Genomic DNA, 27,643 nt, shown 5'->3' with positions numbered 1-27,643 from the left:
TTTCTAAAAATTTGATAAAACTCTACGTCATCGGCTGAATCTTTTATAGAATATTTTGTAGTATTAAAATGATATTATGATAATGTTTTTTTTTCCAAACTAAAGTCATATTTACTTTACAAATCACATTTTTTTCTTAAATATAAATATTTTACGAATGAATTTTTAATTGAATAAATGTTTGATATTTGATATTTTATTAAATTAAAGTAATTTTATAATGGTAATTATTAAATATTTTTGGTATAACAAATAGTAATTTTACTTATTTTTATTACAATAAAAAGGTTTTTAAATTTATGTTGCATAAATAATGATTGTTCAGATATAAGAAAAATTTGATTTATTATTACATTAATAATCAAATACAAAATATATTATTTCTATTTATCAATAGATAAAATTCAATTTGTAGAATTCCTTTAACATTTTACAAATAATTATTAATAAAAATCAATTTAATAGTGGAATTATCAATTTTTTAAGTTTTGAAATTTACTTTGTAGATATTTTCAATATTTTTTTTACCTTTCAAATTGATTGAATTTTTTTTCATTAGTTAATTATAATTTTACAAATTCTGTTTGGACTGTTTGGAATGTTGCATCATTATTATTTTAAAATATTAAAATAATAATGATGCGCGTTCATTTAGATCAGTAATTCGAGACGCATGCGCTAAATGTAATAAGTACCAAGATGCTCTTATTCAACTTGGTGAAACTGACTTCGATTGTAATGAAGTTTTTGAAACCTTAGAAACTTTCGTATGTCACTTATATGGAACAGGACTGACGAGAACAATTCCAAAAAGAAAAGTAAACGATGTAAGATTTTCACTATTTAACCGGCAGTATAAGTTGCATGATGTGAACGAACCTTAAAAAAAAACTGAAAAATTTCGATGCTTCAAGCTTACCACCATGTCAAGATGAGTTACACCAACATCTACTGCGAGCTCATTATATTTCAAATATTTGGACAAATGCTCGTAAAAAAGTACCAACAGAATTGATTGTTGAAGAACATGGTTGGGAGTTTGAAGATGAAACATATAAATTCAAATGGTTTAGTGGACCTCAGATGCCAGAATCAGTTCGAGAAGTAGTGATTGAAAATGAAAAATAATTGAAATGAATGAGAGTGAGAAAAATGACGAAATTTTTAAAGTTTATCTAAATTTTTCGAAAAAAAAAAATCGAAATCTAAAATCGAAAGAATTCTACAAATTAGATTTTACCTCAAAAAATTACGAAAATTTTCATTTACGGAAATTTTTTTGAAAAATTTTGAGCAAAACTCTACTTGACGCTTTTCAGTATAGTAACAGAAGTGAGCATACAAATTTTCAAATCAATCGGTATAAAAATATCATAATAAAATCAGTTTGAAAATTGTTGCCGAGACCTAAAATGCGCAGGCAAGTGGTACATTTGACCCCGTTTTAAGGCTTTCTGTACCAACCCAGCTGTCCGCCCTTTTGGATTTATAGTTTTTAGGGGCTAAATAATGAGCCATGAAAATGGCGGACATATTACTTATCGTTAATTTTTCCCCAAAAAATTACAACTTCACCCCTGTCCGCCACACCTTATGTATCCACTCTCGCGTCAGTCCTTTGGGATTTCGTCTAGTTATACCAAGATCTTACTCTGGGCAAATTTTTAGCCATATTATCGATCGTTAATTTTTCCGAAAAAAATTACAACTTCATCCCTGTATAGCCACCTCCTGTACCACGAGGGGCGTCCGCCTGTAAGGCAAAGTCTTAACCCAGTTACAGTGAATATATTCCAAAAGAGAAATGTCATATTACTGATCAGTTCAAAATTTCGGCTATATCTCTCCGACTATTAGGCAAGCTCCTCTTTCCTTTAAAGGAGACTGATAGTTGAACAATATTTTATACAATGTCTATCACCAGGTATGGATTTATTTTTGTCCAAGTTTTATATTGGTCCACTATTTCAAATGCAGTTCAAACAGATATATATTAAATTGTATGTTCCGTTTTAAATTGGTTCAATCTGTATAATATTATATATATATATATATATATATATATATATATATATATATATATATATATATATATATAAATATGTTACGAGCAAAGTCCGAAATTGGACAATCCTAGCATTGTACGAAAATTATTGTCCATTTCTAGCATTGTACCCCCAAACTGTACAATGTCCGAAGTGATCAAAATTAAAAATGATTATCGAAACGCTCATCGATTCGAATCGACTATTATTGACAAGCGACACACCAAATCATAAATCGAACATTTCTTGTTAATTATTTGATATTTGTATATTATTTTCTATTTATATAAAGTTGTTTTTTTTTTTTTCGAAAGGATAATGTGATAAAAGGCTGTGTCAAACTAAAATATAAATAATAAGAAGAAATTTTTTTGCAATAGAGTGATAATGTTAATGAAACATTTTAATCACTATAATACAGGGAAGATGTTTGTAAAACATTTCAGATTTTCAAGAGATGTGTATGATAATTTAAAATAATTTAATCCTACAATCCAGAAGTCAGAAGCGCTAATTAATTATGGATTTATAACCTCATTGATGTTTGGTTGTTTTCAATAACAAATGGTGAATAATAGTAAAAATCGATCTGAATCGATATCTGTCATATTCTCCCAAACTTTGACGCATGGCTACTTATTGAAATTCGAACATTGTACAGCCATTCTTTTATACAAAGTCCGACAATTATGTCATTTCGGAGATTGTACAGTAAAGAGGTACAATGCTAGAAGTGGACAATATTTAAAGTAAAAAAATATTTTATGAATGCTTTTTACATTCGAAATATACATTCGAAAATAAACTCAAACCGTGGCAACAGAATAATAAATAATCAGAATGCCCACTCCGCTTGAAAAAATAAGTACGCGCATCTCGTTCGCGCAGATGGAATCAGCCATGTTTTAAACTGAACCACTGATGTTCAGTGACATTTTATCTGGTGTGCATAGAAAAATTAAACCGGTTTAAGTTATTAACGGCAACTATAGACAGAATATGCACTATTTTATTCGTACTTCTACAGTTTAAGTTTATTCGTACTTTCTGTAGTTTAAGAATAGATTAAATTATTAAAAATGTACTAAATTAATAATCTCTAAAAATTTAAATTACAGTTCTGTCATAGCTTGTCACAAATTTCTCAATTCGAGTCTGTTTCCGTTTAAAATATGGCGATCGTGTCCTGACAAACTTCAAAGGCGGCATCTGAGGGTGGGCATTCTGATTGTTATTTATTCTGTGGCCATACCTGACACTTTGATCGACTTCGATCGATTCTCTCTAAAGAAACAATACTTTATTAAATACAGCATAGCATATAAAAATAATAAAAGTTTCTTAAAATACAGAGTCTAACTTAAACATACTTTCATAAATTTTAGTAATATTTGACATAACGTAACATAATTATCTGACTTAACGTGTAACACAAACATAACTGTTTACTCCAAAAAGTAAGCCAATAAATCATAACGTCAACCTAATCCTATGATATCCCTAACTACAATATCTATCATTCGGTAAAGCTTTTCCACAACATGAGGACCTTTATACTTGGGTATAAGTTTTTATTTATATGTGGTGTGGTATCATTATTCCCAATCATAACATATTTTCCAGGTTGATAAACATGAGAAGGTTTATGACTTTTATAATACATTTTTCCTGTTACGCAACTATTCTTTCTTCTGCATTTAATCTAATGGCTTTCAAGCATCTTTCTTCTTCATCTAGTAACTGCAATGTCTCTCTAATATTATCTCTAAGTTTTCCTCTTTGGTCTCTACCAAATAGCAGTTTAGCGGGTGTTTCTTCCGTAGACCTATTTATACTATTATTTATGCTAAACTCTACCCCACTCAATGATTTTGTCCAATTGGTCTGATTTTCATTCGAAAATTTACCTAACATGGGAGTTAATAACCGATTTACCCCCTCAATTTGTCCATTTGCTCGAGGACATTCTGTAGTAATGAATGTATGCTTGATTTCATACTCCTCCATAATTTCAGAAAATTCTCCTGATGTGAAACAAGATCCTCGATCAGAGATTATCTGTTTGGGAACCGAATAATAACAAAAATAATCAGCTAAATGTCTAATAACCTCAAACTTCACTAGTATTTGTACTTTTACAAGAATAAAGTTTGACATATTTTGTAAATCCATCAATAATTTCAAATATATATTTTTGTTTACCTACTGCTGGAAGAGGTCCATAGTGATCTATGTGAATTACTTCAAAAGGTAAATTTCCTTTAGGTATATTATGTAAATAGCCCTCTTGTTTACCTGATCTAGGGTTTTATTCAACACATTTCAACAAATGTTAATATACTCCTTAATTTTAGTTTTAATTTGGGAGACCAATATGTTCTTGTAATTAATTCATAGGTTTTGTTAACATTAAAATGGCCCATATTGTTATATGTGTGTAAAATGTGACTTTCCATATCTTTTGGCACATAGAATATTTTTCCTTTGATTTTTCTATAAACTAGTCCATTCCTTAATTGCACTATATTTTCATCTATGGTTTGTCTGATGGCTAAAGTTTGTTGTAATGTATTTCCTTCTAGAATAAGCACACTATTTATTCGACTCAAAGCATCAACATGCCTCATTCGATCCGCTGGCCTATGTTCAATTGCATAGTTATAATCCTGTAGAGTAAGACACCATCCCATAATTCTAGGGTTTATGTCTTTTTTGGACATGGCTAACTTAAAACTGTCACAATCAGTTAAGACTTTAAAAGAAATTCCTTGTAAATACACATGAAACCTTTTTAATGAATAAATTATTGCAAGACATTCTAACTCGAAGCTCATAATCAATAGTTCTTTTTACTGAAAAAGAATATAGGATGAAATTTCCCATCTGCTTGCTTCTGCAATAATATTGATCCATATCCCTGTGAACTAGTATCACAATGCAGTTCAATTTCTGCATTTGGATTATATATATAGCTAAAATAGGCTGAGATATTAACTTATCCTTAATTATTTCAATAGGTATATGTTCTTGTTTAGTTTCAAATTTTGAATTTTTTCTTAGTAGATCATAAAGAGGTTTGGCTATAATTGAAAAACTATTTATAAATTTTCGAAAATAACTTTCCATACCCAAAAACCTGTGTACCTGTGTAACATCAGTTGGTACTGGGTAATTCTTTATGGCGCTAACATTGTTACGATTTGGACTAATGCTCCTTTCGGCTAACAAGATATCTCAAAAATTCAATTTTCTTGTGCAAGAATTGACATTTGTCAAATCTAAGTTCTAATAAATTGTCAACTAGAATTTGCAAAATACTTTCTAATATTTCATTTTCAGAAAATAATTCAGTAGCAATAAGTATATCATCAAAATAGATTAGAATTTTTCCTTGTTTAACCAATTCACTAAATACTTTATTAATAAAAGGTGTAAAAACTGATGGGCTGGATGACAATCCAAAAGGCATTTTGCAAAATTCATATTGCCCAGAAGGGGTAATAAAAGAAGTATACTTCCTTGAGTCAGGATGCAAGATAACATGATAAAAAGCATTTTTTAAGTCTAAGCTTGTGAAACATTTTTGTCTTTTAATTGGTAAAGGAAACTGATCTCGTACTAAGTTTTTATTTAAAGTTCGAAAATCAACACATAAGCGATAATCTCCAGACTTTTTCTTTACAAGTAAAATTGGTGAACAATAAGATAAACTACTTTCCTGAATAATATTTTGTTCTAAAAGCTCTGTGATTATTTTATTTAAAGCATGTTTTTCTACAAAGGTCATACGTATTGGATGAAAAGCAAAATGTTTTGATTTATTTACAATTAAGTTCATGTCAAAATTAACTTTAGGTTTATCTGGTCTCCCCACATTTATATAATTTTTAGTAAAGGTATCTTAAACTATACTCGATTCAGCATATGTTAAAGCTGGATCTAAATTAGGGCAATCATATTTTCAATAAATAAAACATATAAGTGATTTTTTCCTCTGTCTGAATCTCAACTTTATTCTTGTTGAAAAGTTATTGGACCAATCAATTCATGATCCTCGATCTCGCTTTGGCTGGCGGCACTTGTTCATTCTGTGCCCTGGTCGGCCACAGTTGTAACACTTAATATGAGTAGATTGTTTTACCTGCACCCCTGTTCGACTTGAACATCTATCAGCTGGAATCTGGGCTGTTAATACTCTTGTGCTAGAGCTTCCCTCATCTTTAACAACGTTACTCATTAGTCTGAAAATGTCTTCGGTACTATTAATTAATTGATGGTAACATAATTCGAACCTGGTTTTGCAGCATTTGATCACCATCTATTATGTAGTAAATCATTTCTCGATCATTTACACTAGCATTGTTACCTAAAATGCGCTTTTCATGAAAATAATTTGAAAAAGCTTCGCCTCTCCTCCATCTCCTGCTTTCCATGGTTTTTCTTAATACTACTGGATTTATTTCAGCATCATACATATTTCTAATTGCTTGCTTAAAGCCATTCCAATCCAATGAAATAAAATCAGGTTCACTTAAATACCAGTCCTTGGCTCGCTCTGTCAACTTAATGGCTATAAGTTGTATAACATCTTCGGCAACTGCATAAACGGTTTTAATTTTTTTCAGTTCGGTCTAGCCATACGGCAACATTACCACTTTTCCTGTTGGCTAAAAACTCTAGAATAAGAGCCAATATTTTCCCATTAGAAATCCTCATGGTTTGCTTCGTAATTTCATTTCTAGCCTCTTTTTCCTTTTCATAGGCTAATAAAGCTCGCACTGTCGCCTGACTAACATCATTTACATCATGGAGTTGAATCCACATCATGGAGTTGTATTATTATTATTAACATATGTTATTATTTTTGTTGTTTATATTTATTGTAAACGTATACTTTAATTTGTTCCCATGTTTTATTCTTAAATAAGGTTAAATTTTTATTAATTAAACACTCCACTTCGTGTTTTTTTGGAGGAACCTTTTCTTTGATATGTTTTTTAAAAAAAATTTCCACTGTTTCTTTTTGCTGTCGTGTCCAAGGCACTAATCTTCTCTTTCTGGATTTCTGTGCCTCAGGGGTCGTTGTGGATGATTGTGGTATTTCACTTTCATCGAGAGTATTTTCAAAACCAATACCATTTTCAAAATCATCATTTTCAATATCTTCTAAGATTTCATCATCTAAGTCAATTTCACTTAAGCTTTTTCCTTTATGTTTTTCTATACCACAACTTTGGGGTAAAAGAAGTAATTTGCTAATTTTAGCTGTTTGGTATACATCGTTTGGAAGCCGATAAAACTCAGCGTGTGTTCTTTCCGTATGACCCATAAATGATGCCAACTGTTCCAGCTCAATCTTTTCCATATTGAAAATTTGAGTAATAGTTGCCAAGTGTTTTCTTAGTTTTTTAGATGTTAATAGTAATGATTTTGTTGTATCTCCTAATGCCTTTGTTACATGCTTCTTTACCACTTGGTAACCATTTAGGGAATTTTTTGACGTAGAAGTTGCGAACAAAAAAGCATTATCTTTTATATGTTTACTTCTTACGGATAGAAGAATTTGTATGGCATTTAAATGTCTTTTATGAAATAAAATTGGAACGCCCCGTCCTCGTTTTCCTCCGATAACAATTCTTTTTAAGCTGCTCAACAAAATTTTCTCCGTATCTGTTATGAACTTTTGAAATTCCGAAGAGGAAGTATTTTCATAATTTTTTTCGAAATCTTCAACAGTAATCCTCTGTAGTTCTCCAACTCTTCTTCTATTAAATAGAAGCACACTACAAAAGATTCCTTCACTTAGGTGTTGAAACGCACATTTGTTCATCACATCAGAATGTAACAGCTCAATGGACTCGTTTATTAACTTTTTCAAATAGTTCTCGAAATTCTGAAAAAATCAAAATAATTAAATTATTACTTTTGTCACAGTTTTTTAAAATTTATTGTTTACAAAAATCGGTAAAATTCGGTTCATTCATAAAATTCTGACACGACTGAATCCTACTCGACATGATACTGATAGAAAGAGCATTCAAGCTCCAATCAAATGTCAGGTTATTTCAAGTCACAATAATGAAATGACCACACCCAACCCAGAAAACATCCCAATACCTTCAATCTGCATTTGATCTGTGGGTAAACCAATGACCAACAAACAAAAATAAGTTTTAAAACTAACGAAACTTGTCCTCAGGGGGGTGTGGGATTATCCAGATCCCTTGCCCCCAGCAGATTCGGTCCCTTACTAACAACACATTGGGGATCGGCACTCGGATATGGGGTGGGCAAAAGCTCATTCCAATAAGAAAAAAAGACTAAGAACAAGAATTTATAACCTTTGTAGTTTAACAGGTAAAACAATGGCGTTAGTTGATGCACTGAAAAGAAGAAGAATCCAAATTGGGTAGGTATAAGAGTATTTGCTAATAAAGAAACGAAAGAGAAAGTTGTAAATGTGATAAAAATGACTAACAGAATAATATCCGTGAAATTTGTACTTACAGAGAAAAGTTGAATATAGTATATGTTATGTGCCACAAGTGGGAAAGCTTTCTATGATTAGGTGGTAGACTTAGAAATATTCCAACTAAGAAAAGACTCATAATAGGAGGTAATTTCAATGCTCATGTAGGCTAATTAAACAGAGGAAATGAACATATAGATGGAGGATACGGCATTGGAACTAGAAATAGCCCAGGAGATGATATGTTGGACTTAGCAGTAGCACTAGCTATGACCACTTTTAGTAAATGCTTTTAGAAGAGAGAAAGCCAACTTATCAAATTCAAAAGCAGACAAAATCAATTCCAAATATGTATCGTAAATCAATCCCTGATGTTAAGATTCTAAAGTAATAATTAGTGAAACTGTAAGCCAACAGCATAAAGTGCTGGTGCTAGACATAGAAGTAAAATATGAAATAAAACCAAAATATCGAGGAGAGTCACAAAAACAATTAATTGACGTTAACAAGCGAAAAAGAAGTTCAATTTAGAAGAGAAATAGAAGAAAGAATGTGTTGGAACATGGAAAAAGGTGTAAAGTTATAAACGTCATATCTTTATTAATTTATATTTAAATAATTATTTTATTTTAATTTCTCTATTAATTTATAATTCTTTAACCTTCAGTTTCCTTTTTACTATTTTTTCTTCAAAAAATAGTTGGCGCCCTCTCTCTCTTTCTGTCCCGTAGAATAAATATTCGCCCTCTCTCTTTCTGTCCGGTAAAATAAATATTCGCTCTCTCTCTTTCTTTCCGGTAGAATAAATATTCGCCCTCGCTCTTTCTGTCCGGTAGACTAAATATTCTGTTCTATGTTGACAGAAGAGCTAATTCCATCATAGGCATACGTCCTACGGCATCTGTGCTATACTTCATTGTAGTCGCTCCCTACTTTCTGTCAATCACCTTTTCTAACGTAGTGGGAATATTCTTTTTTGTCTGTAATAAATAAGCTTCATTTTATGGCCTGCAGCAGAAATCTCTCTAAAGGAATCTCGTACGTATTTTTTAAGAAGTTCGGTCGTTTGGACGAGTTAATAAATCAGCAGCCTAAAGTTGGAAGAGTACTGAGATTAGAACCTCGCTTTTGCTGTATATGGTGACCAGGAAGTCGTATACAGACAGGGCAAGTTACGAGGATATATGGCGTGCTTTAACTAATTTAAAGAAAATCGTGTGCAACTATGACATCAAGAATTTGGCCTTACCCAACACAGGCCATGCACTAGAAAATCTAGATTGGAAGATTATCAGAAGCATGCTTGAAGTGGTCTTCCGAGAAACCGGCGTACGAATTACTGTGTGTTGCATTAATCTGAAGAGATCGTGCCCTTTTTGAGTGACCCGAGTGTGGGCACATCTCTACGTTTTTGCTACAATTATATGTAGCTTCTTCAGGAGAAAGAGAGCGGATTGAAGGGGCTCACGTCTGGCAACCTTAAAACTCTAGTCTTAAGATTAAATGAGATTAAACAATCTACGATTTACAAATGACATAATATTGATAACAGAAAATTTAAAAGAAGCCGACTCAATGATAAGAGACCTAGAGCAGGCAATACAAAAGTTGGTCTGTATAAAGTCATAAAAAACACTGATAACTCATTTGGTACTCAGGGAACTAGGTATATCTTTAGAACAAAATTATTAAGGATGTCGACAAATACAAGTATCTAGTATCAAGAAAAGGTAAAGGATGTTTTTAAAGTACAACGACAACGTACACCGTAAAAAAAATTAGAGATCTATCAACGAAAAATGGAGCCAGCTATGCGTGGAATTCGAATCCAAGATCACGTAAAAGATACACACATACGATCAAGAACACAAGTATAAGACATAATACTACGAATTACGAAACTAAGATGGAAGTGGACAAGACATGTTGAGAGATTGAATGATGACTGTTAGTCTTTAATAATAATAAATCGGAGACTCTAGGCAGACAAGAAAAGTAGAGGTAGACCGCCGACACGTTGGAGTAACGATATGAAAAGAGTAGATGGCCACTGGATTAGGGTGAAGGTCTATGTCTAGCAGTGGACTAAACACCAGGCTGGGTGATAATGAGGATGTCGAGATTTCAGTGTTGTAAACACCGGTTATGTATTTAAACTCACTATATGTGAAGCGGGCAGGGTTTCTCTAACACCGTATAAGTGTAGCTGAATAAATATTTCGGCTGGGTACAAGTAATTAATATTATAATTACTTCGGATTATTCCTTCGATTTTTGGTATATATCCATTAAGTGGTAGTTTTTTTACTGTGTGTATTTAAATAAAGTACTTCTTACTCAGTAGAAATGTATTTCAATTATAAATAGTATACCTTTAAATTGTTTGATAGATAATGCAGTTACCATTTATTTGCTCCCTGCTTTATATAAGAAATATTATCACTTACAATTATTTTTAACACGTGATCGTATGATTCACCGTGTGGCAGTTAAAACTTAAGAGCGGTGTGTCTTCTCGGGTCGGCAGTTGAACGTAAAGAGAAAGAATTCTGTGCAATCTTTCGCAGAGTTAAATTTTGGACCGCGCTATATTGCAGCGAGGGGTAGGACGTGGGAGCGCTGTTGCCAGTTTGGATTAAGTCCGAACAATATGTATAAAACAGTGTTTGTTAGAAAATTTAACAATAATTTAATTATATCAATGAATTAAGCATTGAATAAAAAATTATGGTCCCTATGAATTTTTGATACTATAAAATATCCATAATGGAATTAGGTTGTGACTGAGTGTGGTTTATATGTAGGAAAGTATCATATACTTAACAGTAATTTATCAAAACTTATCTTCTCATCAAAGCAGATTTTACAGGTAGCTCACCGAAAATAATTACAGCAAGGGTCAAGAAAATACTAGAATTCATCTATTTTATTCATCTATTAAAAAATAGATGTGGCAATAATTATTCATGTTATTATTATGGAATTATGTCGAAAATACTCACGCAGATATAACGAGACACCACATCAGAAAGGGAAGGTAGAAGTTTTACAAATAAACACATTCATACTTATGTACTATCTTGGATAATCACGAGACGAAAAAAGTTAAAAACTTACCTTTATATCTTCTGCAGATGGTATAAGTGTTGGTTTGTTGGATCCGTTGATTGATAAGTTTTGGTTAGCTTCACATGATACTTGAACAGACCAGTCACTTTCAATAAGGGTTTTAAGAGTACGAAATTGTTCGAGTTTTGTAGTTGATGAAAATTCCTTTTGAAGTTCCATGTATATACTACTGTCTATTGCTGATTTAATCAGTGCTCCCATTTGCATTGCAAGCGATGGAGACCTATATGTACGATTTGTTTCACTGTATCCTGCAATTACTTTAGTTGCTTCAACAATATATTTGAAATAGTTAGCAGAAAGTATATCAACCAGTCTAAGTTTATTGTTTTTATTTATTTCTCGAACTTTTATTAACATTCTGGCTAATCTGCGCATATTTCTTTTTGCTACGGCTCCCAAATGAGCTTCTTGATGATGCGTTATATATGTTCTACCAACTTCGCATATAAGATAGTCTTTTTTTGCAACTAATGATATGTCGTCCGCTCGCATAAAATTGAGTACTTTACCTGTTACCAGTGGATCGTTCGGTTCAAATGTTCCACACATTAAAGTATGTCCCTCTTTTTGTGAATATATTTTTTTGGATGGGTTAGGATTAGAAGTACATCTTTTGACATGTCGTCTTAAGGTTTTTGAAGAGTAATATCCCCTACAGAAAATACACACAATAGTACTTGAAGCATTAATTTTATTTAATCTTACAGGTACCATCTCTCCGGTTATAAAGTCACCTTCACGGCGTAATTTATCAATAAGTGTCTTTCTTTCTTTGGAATTTTTTTTCACTGACAAGATTTTTTGTACTTCTAACTGATCTGAGTGATGCCGTTCCATATGTCTAAAATAATTTCCTACTTCTATACAACAGAATTGACAGGCATGCTTCCTTTTCTGCCTGGAATTTTTCTTTTTATTTTCAGGAACGAATTTATTTTCTTTTAACGTTGGCGTGGAGCCAAGGTATGATGAACATTGCGGTTCAGGAGAATTATGAGAAATTACAGAAATGATTCTGTCGGAAGCAGTTAGCGATATAGAATGTAAATCCTCAAAACTATGTTCGTAGTGTGATCCTGACATCGCCAAAAATGAAGGATCAGACCAACTTAATCTATTCTCGTGAAAATTAGATAATTTATCACAGTCAAGTTTATTAGACTGATCCATATTAAAAATGTCGCTAGACTCGAAAGCATCCTTGGATCTCATTTCAATTGAGGTGTTTTCAGTTTCGATGCAATGAGGAACTAAAGTAATTAGTGAAGTTTCAGTTATATTTAAATCCAGAAGGCCGGACTCATTTTTTATTGCTGTATCATTTTGAAGTTCTTCTTTAAAATATTCTGAAAATTAAACAGTAAATCAATGATATGATTGCGTTAAAATTATATGGCTGTAGGAGATGTAAGAATTTTACGTTTTGTAATAATACAAAAACAAATCACTTAAACTAAACTGTATTGTAGAAAAAAAAACGCATGTAAAATATTTTATAAACGAGATATTTAAAAATAGCGTCCTTATCCTAAGGCCGTCCGCACATGAAACTACTAAAAAGAAACTAAACTAGTTGGTAACTAGAATTACCAACTGTTTACTAACTGTGACTCGCACACTACGCTACTGAAAATTAATAGAAAGGAGTCACTTCTTGCCTGTACGAGAAGCTTTTTTATAGGGTGTTTAAATTTTAACCTTTATATTATATTATTGAGTGTTATTATAGCGTTAAAAATGTCACTCACTCGAAAAAATTATTAAGATAACACAATCTGTTTGTGTTCTACATAATTATGTACGAAAACGGGAAGGAATACCATATAATATATCATTCCAAGCCTTTTCAGTAATATCTTTACGCGAATATTCATTTAACGTATAGTTGTATAGGCAGGGATGTTTTTTCACTTCTTGCACTAATTTTATATTAAACGATTGTTCTACCAATTTCGCCATTTCGCGAAAACTTTAAACTTTAAAAATATCACAACAAACTAGAAACTAGTCCCCAAGCGACCTGCACGTCCAGTCTGCTGTCGACCGATCACTGATGCATTATGCATTAGAGATCGGTTACTAACTATAGAGCGTTCCACGTTAAGAAAATAACATTGCGGAGATAGGGCCATGTATTTCTTATGGACGATAGAAGCGCAGCGATGCCACGATGAACACAAGCACGATTCAGGGTTGTATAATTTGTATTTTCGTTTTCACAGACATGAATTAAATTAATGTTTTTTAACGTAATTGACCAAAAGTACCCATTCGAAACAAGAGATTAAAAGTAGGGAAAATGATTTTAATTAAATAAATAGTATTTACAAAAGATTATTTTATTTTATCTTATTTTAATTATAGTAACGACAGTTTATTTGTTTTTCGGTAAGAATATCATATACCATGAATCATAGAAATCAGTAGAAAATATTGCTTAGTTAAATCACGCACTTTGCCGGCTATTAAAGATTTAAAAGCAAATAAACGGACCGCTTGGAATACATATATACTACTACTACTAAGGATTTCCACAGTTTTCACTGTCTTCCTTCACTCAACCGTTTTCTCCAATTTTCCCTGTCATTCCAGTCTGCATCTCGCAGGGTTCTTTTCTCCATAGCCTCGTCGATTTCATCTCTGAATGACCTTCGGGGTCTTCCTCTCTTTCTTCTTCCAATCGGGCTCCATTCTGTGATTTTGTTTATCCAGCGTCCTCTGTCCGCTCTTCTGACGTGGCCGTACCAGGATAGTCTCTTCTCCTCTATATAGTCGATTATGTCTGATTGCACTCCCATTCTCCGCTTAATCTCTGCGTTTTCAATTCTGTCTCTTTTTGTAAGTCTACAGCTTCTCCTCAGGAACTCCATTTCTACTGCTCTTATTCTACCTCTATTTCTCTTGTTTATTGTCCAGTTTTCGGACCCATATGTCAGGATACTTCTTGTCAGGGTGTTATATATTCTCTTTTTTGTCTTTATCGTAATGTTCTTATCCCACAACACTGAGTTTAGTTGTCTTATACAGTTTCTTGTTTGTCTCAGTCTGTTGTTTATATCTTCTTCTGTTGTTCCCTGGTTCGATATTATGGTTCCTAAATACTTGAATTTATCTGTTCCATTTATTTGTCTTCCCTCGTCTATCTCTAGGTTTCTCATATCCTTGTTTTCTGTTGTTAGGTATTCGGTTTTCTCTAAGTTTATTTCCATTCCGTTGTTTTTATATTCTTCTTCTAGTTTTCTGAGCATAAAGCTGAGATCTTCTTCATCTTGTGCGATGACTACTTGATCGTCGGCAAAACGTCTGGAATACATATATCTAATTACTAATTGCAACTTAAAATAATACGGTGTACGTATGTCAGCGATTTTATGTCGTTCTCTGAGACTACATCATGATAATAAGGCTTTGTGGTTCTTCAGTTGTTATTCTGACTTTACAGTTAAATGTTAATTGAAAATGGAAATTCGAAAAATATATCGACAATCTAGTAAACCGTATGCCTGAGAGTTTTGGCAACACTGATCTCCATAAGCCTAATGTTATTTTCTTAACGTGGAACGCTGTATAGTAGCGCTGTGTGCGGATACTCTTTAAAATACATGGACTGTAACTAATAAGCAACTGATTGGTAACTAAAGTTACCAACTGGTTTCTTTTTAGTAGCTTCATGTGCGGACGGCCTAACACTGATGTGATGAGACTCTTTGAGGGTCGACCTTCTTCTGTCTGCAACTAAATGAGCCCCTCTCGAGGGGTGTAAAATGAAGGGCGGGTATAACTTAACTGAAAGTGGGGGTTGCTTGAAAGTTTTAACATTTAAGCCGCCTCCCTTTAACGCCTGCAGGGGTTCAACAAGTAAAAGAGTTGAGTTAAAAGTTTCTTTCACTGTTTGTTTCACTGAAGCTTAAGTTACTGATCTGTGGGTAGGACGCACACCTTTGTCACTGGTCGCTTGAAACAACCTCCGTTATTTTTAATTGTCATTGCACGAACTATTCCGTCACTACCCGCATGTAATTCAGTCACTCTACCCAGGCACCATATTAAGGGTTCAGTCCCATCTTCCGTCACCGTCACTAGACTTCCAATTCTGAGAAGACTGTTGAAATGTTTTTTCCACTTAAGTCGCTGCTGGAGGGATGAAATGTATTCCTTGGACCACCTAGTCCAATAACCTTGGATCATTTGTTGCAGCCTTTGGAATCTGCTAAGGCTTTTTTCCTTGACGTCTAAGAAATTACGTTCAGATATTGCGGTCAATGTGGATCCAATTAAAAAGTGTGCTGGAGTAAGAGGAAGTAAGTCGGAAGGGTCGTTAGACATTGGTGAGAGTGGTCGTGAGTTTATGCAAGCTTCAATTTGACATAAAACAGTGGAAAATTCTTCATATGAAAGAATTGTATTGCCAATGACACGCTTTAGGTGAAATTTGACAGATTTTACTGCCTCTTTACAAACTCCGCCAAAGTGAAGTGATCGTGGCGGAATAAACTGCCAATTGTTACCTTCCTTGCCAAAGGGTAAATTACCCATAAGATAGGTTTCTAATTTAGGAGCCGCTCTACAACAGATAATACAATCGCGAACGATTTTGCGAACCACTCGACGTTCATTAAAGGGCCAACATTTTTCACGAATGGAAGCTAATAATATTTGAGGACCGCAATGATTTAAGGTAAGATACTCATTTCGTACATGAATAGTAGTAAAGTGGTGTTTAGAATCAAGGACAATGAGATGTTTTTTATCGTAACAAAAATCAGAATTATGCAGTCTTCCACCAACGCGGAGTATTTTATCCTTATCGATAAACATATTGAGGGTAAGTAGTTTACTTTTACAGACAACGTTACAATGTCTTTTAAGGTGTGTCAAATCCTCATAAAATGTTTCATTTTGTACTAGACGAATTATATATTTTAAAGCATTATCTATTTCCTCACAAGAAAGGTTGTCGAAACTCCTTCGTTTAGGAGAAAATTTACAATTATTTATAAAGCGTTCTACATAAGCGATAATGCGTTGTAGTTTTACAAATGAGGATATTTTAGTGATGATGTCCAATTTCATGTGAACTCTTGCGATAAGAGCTGACACTGGTCGAAGCTCAGGGAGTTCAGAAGGTTCAAATGTTCTATTAGGCCAATGAGTTTCTGGTTTAGCTTCAGATGAACGAATATAAATGCAAGCACCATATGCAGTGGTGGATGCATCTGAAAAACAGTGTAGTTGAATTGACTTGTAGTTTGTACAAATTACATGCCTAGGAATTTGTAACTGATTAAGCTTAACCTGTTGAATCTGATATGTAAACCATTTCGTAAGATATCCATGGGCACGACTTCGTCCCAGGAAATTTTTAATTTCCACAAGTCTTGGAGAATAATTTTAGATCTTATAGCTACAGCCGAAAGCAAACCTAGTGGATCAAATATTTTCGATATAGTGGAAATAATAAGCCTCTTTGTAACTTTATACTTGTGCTCTATATGCTGAACATTGAAATGAAAAGTGTCAGATTTTGGACACCACAATAAGCCTAAAGTTTTGATAGTATCGTCAGCTCCAATTTCCAAGGAAACATTATTTTGGTTCTCAAAGTTTAAAATAGGTGCGTTTGACTTCCATTTTCTCAATTGGAAACCATGACGAGACAATAATGCGGAAGTAAGTGATTGATGCGTTTGATATCTTCTATTGTAGAACCACCTGTGTGAAGATCGTCGACAATTGTGATCGTGCGAAAATTATAGAAGATATAAGATATGTCGGGAAAATCGGTTGCATACATATGTGCCACTTCTTGAAGACATCTAGTTTCAAGAAAACTAGCAGAAGCAGTACCGTAAGTTACGGTATTTAAAGTATACGTTTCGAGAGAGTTTGTATGATCAGATTGTCATATGATCTTTTGAAAGGAGCGTTCTTCCTCCTTTATCAGTATTTGTCGATACATCTTTTCTATGTCGGCTCTTAGTACAAAACTATGTTTACGAAGACGTGAGATGATAGTGAAAAGATCATCTTGTAAATTCGGTCCAACCATAAGAATGTCGTTCAGGGAAACACCTGTACCTGTATTGACAGAACCGTCAAAAACAACATGAATTTTATTGCCTCTATAGACACAATGGTGAGGAAGAAAGAACTCAGACACTATGGTTTCAAAGGGTGAAACGGACATATGGTGTAAGGATAAATATTCATCGATAAATCGAGTGTAATCATCTTTTAATTCGAAATTCGCATTAAGCTTCTTTTCAAGAGAATAAAAGTTGCTGTAGTCTTAGAGTCGCCTAGATTGTCCACGGAAAATTTCAAGGAAGTGATACTACAAACCTACCAGAAGAATTAAGAGAAGTCGTTTTTAAGAAGTGATCTTCACAAGAAAATTCTTCGTTAGACAAAAATTTTGTTTTTGGGCATTCTTCAATTTCCCAAAATTTTTGAAGTTGATCTTCAATGCTCAAATTGTTTATAGTCGACAAATGGCATATGTAGTTCTGGCTGCAAGGGTATTGTTTGGAAATAATGGACCTGAGATGATAGAGAGAATAGAAGATGAAATATTGAAGTCTGGATCGGCCAGAGTAATATTAGAAGGGATATTAAGTGTTTTCTTATCGAATGTGAGCGAAGGTAAATTTCCTTGAGAAAAGTTTATAGTTTTGGATTTAAATTTTACTGATGTTCTGTAGCTTACAATAGAATTTGTTTGGTTTATACCAGAAATAGAAAAAATGTGTTTTGGTTGTAGGCAACATTAGAAGGTTTAACAGGCGCTGAGAAATGAAATTACTTTCCGAGCCGTTATCTAGAAGCGCACGAGCCTCGTATTCGTTACCTGAGATGTCAAAGACGTTTATTTTTACCGTTTACAGCAAATTAGTAGAGTTGTGCTCAAACGAAACGTTATGAGCTGAGCAAGGTAAACTGCTGATGGTTTGATTACTGGTTTCAATAAGCTTTTGTGAGTTACCTTGAAAGTGTAAAAGTGTGTAGTGTATTTTCCCATATTAACGACACCCGGAAGATTTGCATTCCTTATTGAAATGACCACTATTTTTTTCCTAAGTTAATGGCACTGGCAAAGCCAAAAGGCCAGTCATGTTTTCTCATAGTTTTATCATCCATTTCCATTATTTACATTATATACATATTAATATTATATACATGTTAAATTGGGATACAATATTTTTAGTGTGTTAGTAAATGCCGAAATATTTTGGTTACTTATTTTCATTTTTATTGTTTTTTTTTTATATCAGTATATATAACATTGTAAATTTTCTTTTATTTTTATTGTTAATTTCTTTTTATTAGTATTTTTTTATTGTTTAATATTATTCATTTATCGGTTTGATTTTTTTTTTGGTTTTATTTATATATTGTTTTTTTTTCGTTTTAGGCTTACAAATTTATTCATATGTCGCAATACTGCTTACAAAGTAATATTAGTAGATTTTACATACTGATATATATGATGTTCTAGATACTATTATCCTCTAATATCAATAGATTTGAAACATTTATTGGAAATTTCATTTTGTACGATATTACTTAAATGTTGATAAAACTTATCAATTTCTATTTTTTTTAACGGGCATTCTAAAAGAATATGTTGTAAATCTGCAATTTCATCACATAAACATTTATTATTATCTAACAACCCTATTTTATGTTTATAGGCTGGAAATAGTGCATGATTGCAGCGCATTCGACTTATTATCCGAATAATTGAACGATTACGTGTATTCTCAAACCAGGGTTTGACCACTATTTTTGGTTGTATATTTTTAAAAAACTGTCCTTTGTCTCCACATTTATATTTTATCTGCCACTTTTCCTTAAGTTCCTTTCGAAAAATTGGAATAAAATCAGACTCTGGTATTTTTATATTGGACTGAAGAAGTGGACTATTTGCTAAATAGTCCACTTCTTCATTGTCTTCTATACCCTGAATGGGCTTTTATCCATGATATATAAATTTGTTTTCCTCTACTTGATACATTTTGATACAATTCCAAAATATCAAGAAGGATGTAATTTAAATTAGGATTCAAACACAGATTATTAAGTTTTTCTACCGAACTTTTAGAGTCTGTAAATATGACAAATTTATCCTCTTCTTGTTCTAAACACAGATTAATTGCTAATTTTATGGCAATAAGCTCAGCACTGAAAATTGACATCATGGCCCTGATTCTATTTCATTTCGATGTCGAAATTTAAAAGCGACTACGCCATGACAGTCGCAATCGCTAGCGATTCTCATTCATTTCGATTGTAGTTAAAACTGGGGATATTTACTTTATCATTTTGACACTGCTGAAAATTTGGGTTGGCCCTGTTGTTTATTGGCTGCACTACGCTTGTTGAATGTTTGTTTTGTTTAAGTTACGTGAACGTTTTTTTTTTCTTGTTTGAGTTGTTAAATCATAAATATTGGCCATTCTCAATTATATTTTGAATTGAAAGAAAAGATGGCAAGAAAAAAAAAGGCGATGTGGGATATCCTTAAGTTATAACCACTAAGATTTGACTTAGTGGTTATATTCTAATATATTTTTAAATTTACTGCAGCTTAGTAATACTAACCCTAAACATTTTGGGTATCCTAGAGGCATAAACACCTTCTTCCAAATATGGTTCCAATACCCTTATTAAATAATTTGCAGCTTGTTTATTAAGCCGGAATTGCTGCCTAAATTGAGCATCACTTAGTGAAAAAGAATTTTGAGTATCCCGTAACATTCTTCTTATCTTCCGTTATGAGCGTCGGATATCTATCCTCTCTAATTCCTCCAAAACTAGCAAATGTCCGTAAAACACATTAATACTTTTTGACTTAGTTTTCCTTGCAAGGATCAAAACACCGCCTACCTAAACTGAACCTAAGTTCACTTCTCTCAGTCCAGTCAGTCATGTCAGATTAATTTCGACTCGAAATGAAATTTCAACCACTTTCTTGAAGTTGAAATTAATTTCGATAAGTCGAAAATTAGTGACGTAGTTTGGTTAGTTCAGCTAAAATCCACAACGTTCGCAAAGTCGCATTTCGACGTCGCCATATTAATTTCGACATGTTTTGAGTCGAAATCTCAATTAGAATCAGGGCCCAGATCTGATAGTTTGTATATTAGCTTAATAATTTTGGAAGGATAATATACTGCACAGCCAACTCCATGTTCCGATTTAGATCTATCAGTATAAACTTTTTCATACTATTTCCATTTTACTATACAATCTTGATAATATTCTTTTTGTATAATGATATTGTTTTGACAGAAATAGCGAGCGTTAATATGGGTCTTAACTGGAGAAAGAAAAATTTCATAAGAATAATTCCATAAACGAATTCCATTGGATTTATAGAGTTTTTCATATCTGTGTACATTGGTAATAAAACTTTCAACTAATAATGGTATTTTTTTCTTACCCCAATATTTAGATGTTAAAACCAAACCAGCTAAACGAGATATTTTAACCAACAACTTGGATTTCTGACTTCTTAACTTTAACACGAATTTGTCAGATAGAAATCTTCTCCGAAGATTCAATGGTGGTTCACATGTTTCTGTTTCCATAACGTCTACAGGCGTACTTCCCAACTATCCAATACTGAGTCGAAGACATTTGTTTTTTATTTTATCATTTTCAATTTATTTATCAATATTTATATTATATTATATTTATCAATTCAAAGTTATGCCATTTGGACTCTTGAAATGCTCCTGCGACATTTCTGGGTCATATAGTCAGTAAAGAAGGAGTGGCCGTGGATAAAGGAAAAATCGATTCCATTAAGGAATAGCCAGAACCAACCGACAAACATCGAGTGAGAAGTTTTCTTGGACTATGTACTTACTACCGGAGGTTTATTAAGAAGTTTGCAGATATCGCTAAGCCATTAACGCGACATACAGACGAAGCAAAAGTGATCAAATTTTAATGTTTTCTGTGCTTTAAACTAGTAATTGTGCCCAAATAATCAAAAAATACAGAAAAAAATTACAAAAAAAGTATTATGAATAAAAAACAATTTACATAAAAGGCAAAAAAAAGTATATCGTCGCAATAACCGCATTATGTCGTAACCCACCAACACTTGATTTTAGAGGAGAAGGAAAAAACTGTCATGTCATTTAAAGCAAATTTAAAAAATTGTAATTAATATGTATAAAGTTATTTCATTGCTAGATTAATGTTTTATTACGTTTTAATTGGTTCTATTACTTTTTTCTCGTTAACGGTGGCTTACGACATATTGAATTTTACAATTTGGACTAATTCTGTGGATTACGACATATTATTACATAATTGGGCTATATATATAATATAAATAGAACAGACGAAAATAATTAAAATTGATTTTATTTTGTTCTTATAATTTAAAAGGAATTTTCTTCCCCTATTGCCATGCATTTGTCCATGCATGTGCTTCACCTTTCACCATTCATTCTGCCTTAATCTCATTATATCTAAAGTAGGCAAGTCCTGTGTTATGAAATCTGGTTTAATAAAAACTACTGGTAGTTTGTAGGAAAATTTTTTATTTACTAAATTATAATAAACGATGTAATAGTAAGACGATTATCATTATGTAAAGTGAGGTATGTTGTAATAAGCATGACAGTCTTTGGGAATGACTGGTTTAAGTTCCTGTAAATGCTTGAATTTCGATGCAGACATTTTTCTTGGTTCTTTATTAAGCTTGTTCCAAGTGATGGGTGCTGCAACTTGAATCATCCTTTGAGGTAATATCTGCCACTCGTGATCAAAATTTGTTTTGTAAAGTACCTCCCCTCCTGGAGTGTATTTGATTGCTCTTAGGTCAACAACTTTGTTCGTACCTGCTCGAAGTGACTTGAAGCGATTTTTTGATGAATCGGAGTAGTCAATAAATTCATCATAGTTCATCCACTTGGCAAAATAAGGCATAGGCTTAGATCTTGCAGTTTCGGTAGCTGTCAAATAAAAGCTTGGTAGAAAAATTGGCTTGTTTTTAACTTTCTTTTCAATATTCGCATGAACAGAATCACACTCCATGTGAGTGTGTCCAACTTCGAGATATTTCTGAATTATTGTTTTTTTATGATTTATCGCAAAATCTAACAGAGCATTTCCCATTATACAATTTCTATTTTGATACGTGCAGCCATCGGAATAAATTAAAATTTCGTCGTCATCTTGGCAGTGGGTTTGCAGGTAACGAATTAATATTGTAGCAAATGTTGATGCTTTTAAGTCAGTGTCAGTTTCGCTAAACCAAAAACATACCGTATATTTAGTGGCGATATCATACACAGTCAGGTTATGGCAACATAATTTTGTTTTAAAGTATGCTGAACTTGATTGTATTGAAGGGGCCACCTTAACAGCCTGTAAATCCATTTGAATAAGTCTAGTTTTTTTGTTAACAGCATCTACTTTGTCTTTCTCCAGTTCTTCTCTAGCTCGATTTTTCCGATCTACATGCTGTTTCCAGACATCTTCGGTAATATTTCCTACTTCATATTTTGTGCAAGTGTCACATTTATCTTTTTGGATAGTATGTAATGACATATTTTTATCTTTGAAAACAACTGAAAACTTAGTTTTACTTAAGGGTATTCTACCTTTGTTTTTAACGTGTTCACAGTATACTGAGTATAATTTTGACAAAGAGTCAAAACATTGCTCTACAAAAAATTTTGAATTGTTCTTTCTATAATAATGCGACGGTAACTTTGGTAAATCGTCTAAAAATTGTTCTAATATAACTTTGTCTTTCAGTTTCTTGTTAGATACTTTACGAAGTGAATTCTTGACTTCTTGAGATTCAGCCATTCCGTGTTTACTATTGATCACCCAATCACGGACAGATCTCTCCCCAATAGAGAAAGTTGACAGAAACATGGTTTTGCACACAGGAAAATTTTCATTCTCCACTTTAAGCGTGTATATAAATGTTTGTCCTCGTCTCGAATGATCTGATGTTGTGTATCGACGTTTGGGTTGGATTGTCTGTACTAAGCCAGCTATGTATACTCGCCTTTGTTCCCATGATGTTTTCTCCCAGAATCATTGAAAAATTTCCAGCCTTTGATCCTCTTTTATCTTGTGACATTTTTGGAATTTCTTACAATATTCAGACGTACAACGGGGTCCAATACTCTTATTTGTTCTTGGCTTGTTATGGGTTACTATTTTTCCTTTTCTTTCATAGCCTATATATTCTTTACCTTCTAATCTAAGTTTTTTATTAACAGCTCGATACCATTTTGATTTTTCAGATCTAACAGCCCTTTGTTTTCTTTTCCTTTTTATGACTTCTTCGTTGATAACTTCATGGTTTTCTTGAGCAACAGATGTACTTTCGACTGTCACTCCTTCTTCGAGTTGTGTTCCATCTTTTAAGGCCAACTCTGTTTGATTTTTTTCATCGGCTGACGTATTTTTAACTATATCCATCTTTACTAATAATTGTACTTCATTTTGTGCGTTAACAGTCTCTAAGTTCTTTTGTAGATTTTTTGAAAAGGTAATTTCATTATCATCAATGTTTTCATCAGAGCGATCTGTGCATTCCCCATTGCTCTCTTGAGTAACAAATGTACTTTCAATTGTCACTATTTCCTCAACTTGTATTCCGTCATTTAAGAAAAACATGGTTTGATTGTTTTTAACTCCATCCGTGTCTAGTAATTGTATTTCATTCGTTAGGTTAATAGAATCTAAGTTCTCTTGCACATTTTTTGAATATGCAATTACATTATCGTCAAGGTCTAACAACATAGCATAATTTAACTGGTCATCAGCATGGGTTGTACTAGGAAGAGTCAGAGTAAAACCATTATTTTCTTTATTTTCCTGGTTACCAAGATCAAGAGGAATTGTTAGGTCATCTGCTTGACACTCACTGTGTGAATGATTTTGAACAGGATAAATAACAGAGTTAATACTACATACCAAATTGCTTTCAGTGTTCGATTGAATGACGGTTTCCTCCATATCACATAACGCAAGTATGCGTCTACTTCTGCTATTCATTTTGCTCTAAAATAAAAAATTAACCTTATAAGTTATACTAAATTTACAATAAAGATGCAGTAGAAATAAACAAACCAAGACACGTTAAGTGCTACTAGGAACACTCCCGAATCATAATTTACAATGTATATACATTGTAAATCCCAAATCATGGTTTCCAAAGTTTATACATTGTAAATTATGATTCGGGAGTGTTCCTAGTAGCATTTAACGTGTCCTCGTTTGTTTATTTCTACTGCATCTTGATTATAGTATAGGTTAGAAGAGTAAAATGATGAAATTACACGCCCAGTTGCTAATTATCAGACTGTTTTGTACTTACCTTAATATTAGAAGAGCTACACAATACTTTGAATACTGTACTTAGTATTAATTACTGAATAAACAATAAAAAATAACAAACTTTTACAGAGTTTTGTAGGTTTACTTCAACTGTGAAAATAATACTATGTTTTCACGTTGTTGTAATCTGTCGTAAGCCACATATATTTTAACGGTTTTGTGGGTTTGGACAAATTGCACTGGTAATTTAAGCGCATTGTCGCTTCCGACGTATTACTTAAATATTAATTGTGGTTTAGGACAAATTACGCTGGTAATTTAAATGCATTGTGACTTCCGACGTATTACTTAAATATTAATAGAAAAATAAGGAACATTCTAGGGCTTACGATATTTTGCAGAAACATGTGTCTTCAACAACAGAATTAAAATCTTCAATAATGAAAAAAAAAATTTTTTGTGGGTTACGACATATTGCGGTTATTGCGACGATATATTCATGTCTTAATAAAAAAACGTAACTAAAACATATTAAATATCAGAGGTAAATCCTCTTGTTATACAGTGTAATGGGTATGACATTGAATGAATGGATGAAAACTTGTTATTTTTATTGTTTACCTTTTTCAGTTTTTTGGTTTTCTTCAAATGGGTTCAGTTTATTTATATCTTGGTTTATTTCAATATTTGTAGAATATTCCTTTATATTTATGTCTAAATAATCACATGCGTCATGTGTACTTTGTACAATGGATTCCTCCTTAATTTCACATTTAAAGCCATCCAGAACAGCATCATCCCTTCTCATCATCAAGTCACAATCCTCTATTTCTACTTTATAGGACTCCTCACTAAATTCTTGTTTTACTTCCATTTTATTAAACTTAATTTACTTGTATTTCAATACTAATTAATTTAATGTATTTCAATACTAATTTGACATCCAAAAAGCGAAATCACCATATAAACTCCACAAAAAAACTTCAACACAGTGCCACGCTGCTGGATGAGGGATGACTCGGGACTCAGGACGTGATATGAAAGATACTTATCACTGCTCAGGACTCGGGAATCATCAAGTAACAGGTGCAGAAGGCTGAGGCACAGTAATATAAGCGTCTATATTTTTTGGTAATATTGCTAAAGAAGTTGAGGTTCTAACAAGTGTTTGATATTTATAGCGGGAAAATTATGTCAAACCAAAGGATATTCTCTCCTCAAATTTTCTATATCTCTTGTTATACAAAGGAACTTCCCAAGCTATCTCGACTATCTCTCATATCTCCTGTTAAGCTATATTGTTTGAGTTGAGATAATAAAAAACCTTTTTTGGCCGAGTTTAGCGAAAAAACAAGCTGAATATAGCCGCAAATGTCAACCATCAGTCACCACAACCAAAGAATATAGACGCTATATATATAAGTGATATAAGCGTGATAAGCATGCCCGGGTATCTCTTATGGGAGTGACAGTCCTCTGAAATTTGTATTTCCTAAGGACACCAGAGGGCGTAGCATTCATAGCAAAGCTTCGTGACTGCGCAATACCGCAACCAACAAAACAAGTACGCCATTTTTATTGTGGTTTCGACACAGTGTTTTGAGTTGTATTATTTGCGATTAAATAATTGTTTGTTTTTTTGCCATCATATTTAAATAATTACGGTTTTTAACTGTTGCGTTAATGGTTGTAATAATTACAATAAGGATGCTCAAATGCATATTTTTCCAAAAGATAGGGCGGTAATTAGAAAATGCTGATATAAGATTTTATTTATTTTTTAATAATTGCCTTAAAATGTCCGATGTTGTCCCAAACTTCTTTCTTTCACGTTATGATGTGTATTAGAATTGTTGCCGATATAGAATTAGGTAAAAGTTTTTTAGGAATTAAAATTATCGCCATTAAAAATGTGGCAATTCTTCAATGTTTCAAGAACTTTTTCTACAAAACTTTTGTTTATTTGTCCTTTTGTAAAGCACCTCTAGAAATATACTATGTAACATTATTTCACAGAAAATATTAAAAACAAACTATTTATTTTTTAGCTTTATGATATTTGGATTAACAAAATTGGCAGAGAAGACTTGCACAATTCATTTTGGACCAGAAGCCCGCTATGTTGGATTGAGATATAAGTCCACCTTGAAATGTGATGCTATTCCTTCTCTGTTTCTGTGTTGTAATTTATAGAAACTACAGAATAGCCACTGTTTAACCAACTACATTTAAATACATGTAATTAATGTTTATATAAAAACGTAAAAAAGAAAATAAAGTAGAAAAAGAACCAAAGTTTGTTTTATTTTTGTAATCAAACCCTCAATATTAATCTTTATATTTGAAGAATTACGAGAAGATTTTTTAAAAAGATGTTGCTTTCCTAAGGCCGCCAGATGGCGCATTGTCCAGAAATAACCTACACAGTTTCCTATCTATTCAGTAATATATATTCTTTATCTATGGTGATAAGCGTCTATATTCTTTGCCACAACCATGAATTATTTCGGTTTGCCGTTTGGCTTGGCAGTGTTGGGATGTTTTTAGAATGCATCTGTTGTATGTTAAAATATAAAGAGAGTTAAAAAGTACATATCAATTATACTATTTTATGAATTCTGCAATTTTTAATTTATATGAAACAATAACGAGTAATAATTTGTCTCTCTCGAGATTAATT

General features: G+C 32.6%; 1 protein-coding gene across 1 annotated transcript; it reads right to left on the bottom strand.

Annotated features, from left to right (window-relative positions):
• Positions 1 to 254: 254 nt before the first annotated feature.
• On the bottom strand, positions 255 to 26,399 carry LOC140450199 (uncharacterized). Its single transcript, XM_072543660.1, has 3 exons — positions 25,585 to 26,399; positions 11,632 to 12,992; positions 255 to 7,938 (listed from the first exon to the last, which is right to left on the bottom strand). The coding sequence occupies exons 1-3, from the start codon at positions 25,835 to 25,837 to the stop codon at positions 6,904 to 6,906; spliced, it is 2,649 nt and encodes an 882-aa protein (XP_072399761.1). The 5' UTR covers positions 25,838 to 26,399; the 3' UTR covers positions 255 to 6,903.
• Between the last annotated feature and the right edge of the window lie 1,244 nt (positions 26,400 to 27,643).

This window comes from Diabrotica undecimpunctata, chromosome 9 (genome assembly GCF_040954645.1).
Source record: "Diabrotica undecimpunctata isolate CICGRU chromosome 9, icDiaUnde3, whole genome shotgun sequence".
In the NCBI taxonomy this organism is placed as follows: domain Eukaryota; kingdom Metazoa; phylum Arthropoda; class Insecta; order Coleoptera; family Chrysomelidae; genus Diabrotica; species Diabrotica undecimpunctata.
The sequence above is the reverse complement of the archived record's forward strand: the minus strand, read 5'-3'. Positions and strand labels throughout refer to the sequence as shown.

Coding starts and splice junctions, on each gene's coding strand:
- LOC140450199 (XM_072543660.1), bottom strand. CDS start 25,837: ATGGAAGTAAAACAAGAATTTAGTGAGGAGTCCTATAAAGTAGAAATA. Junction 12,993..25,584: donor AAACCAAAAAACTGAAAAAG/GTAAACAATAAA, acceptor TTTAATTTTCAG/AATATTTTAAAGAAGAACTT. Junction 7,939..11,631: donor CATCTGCAGAAGATATAAAG/GTAAGTTTTTAA, acceptor TGATTTTTTCAG/AATTTCGAGAACTATTTGAA.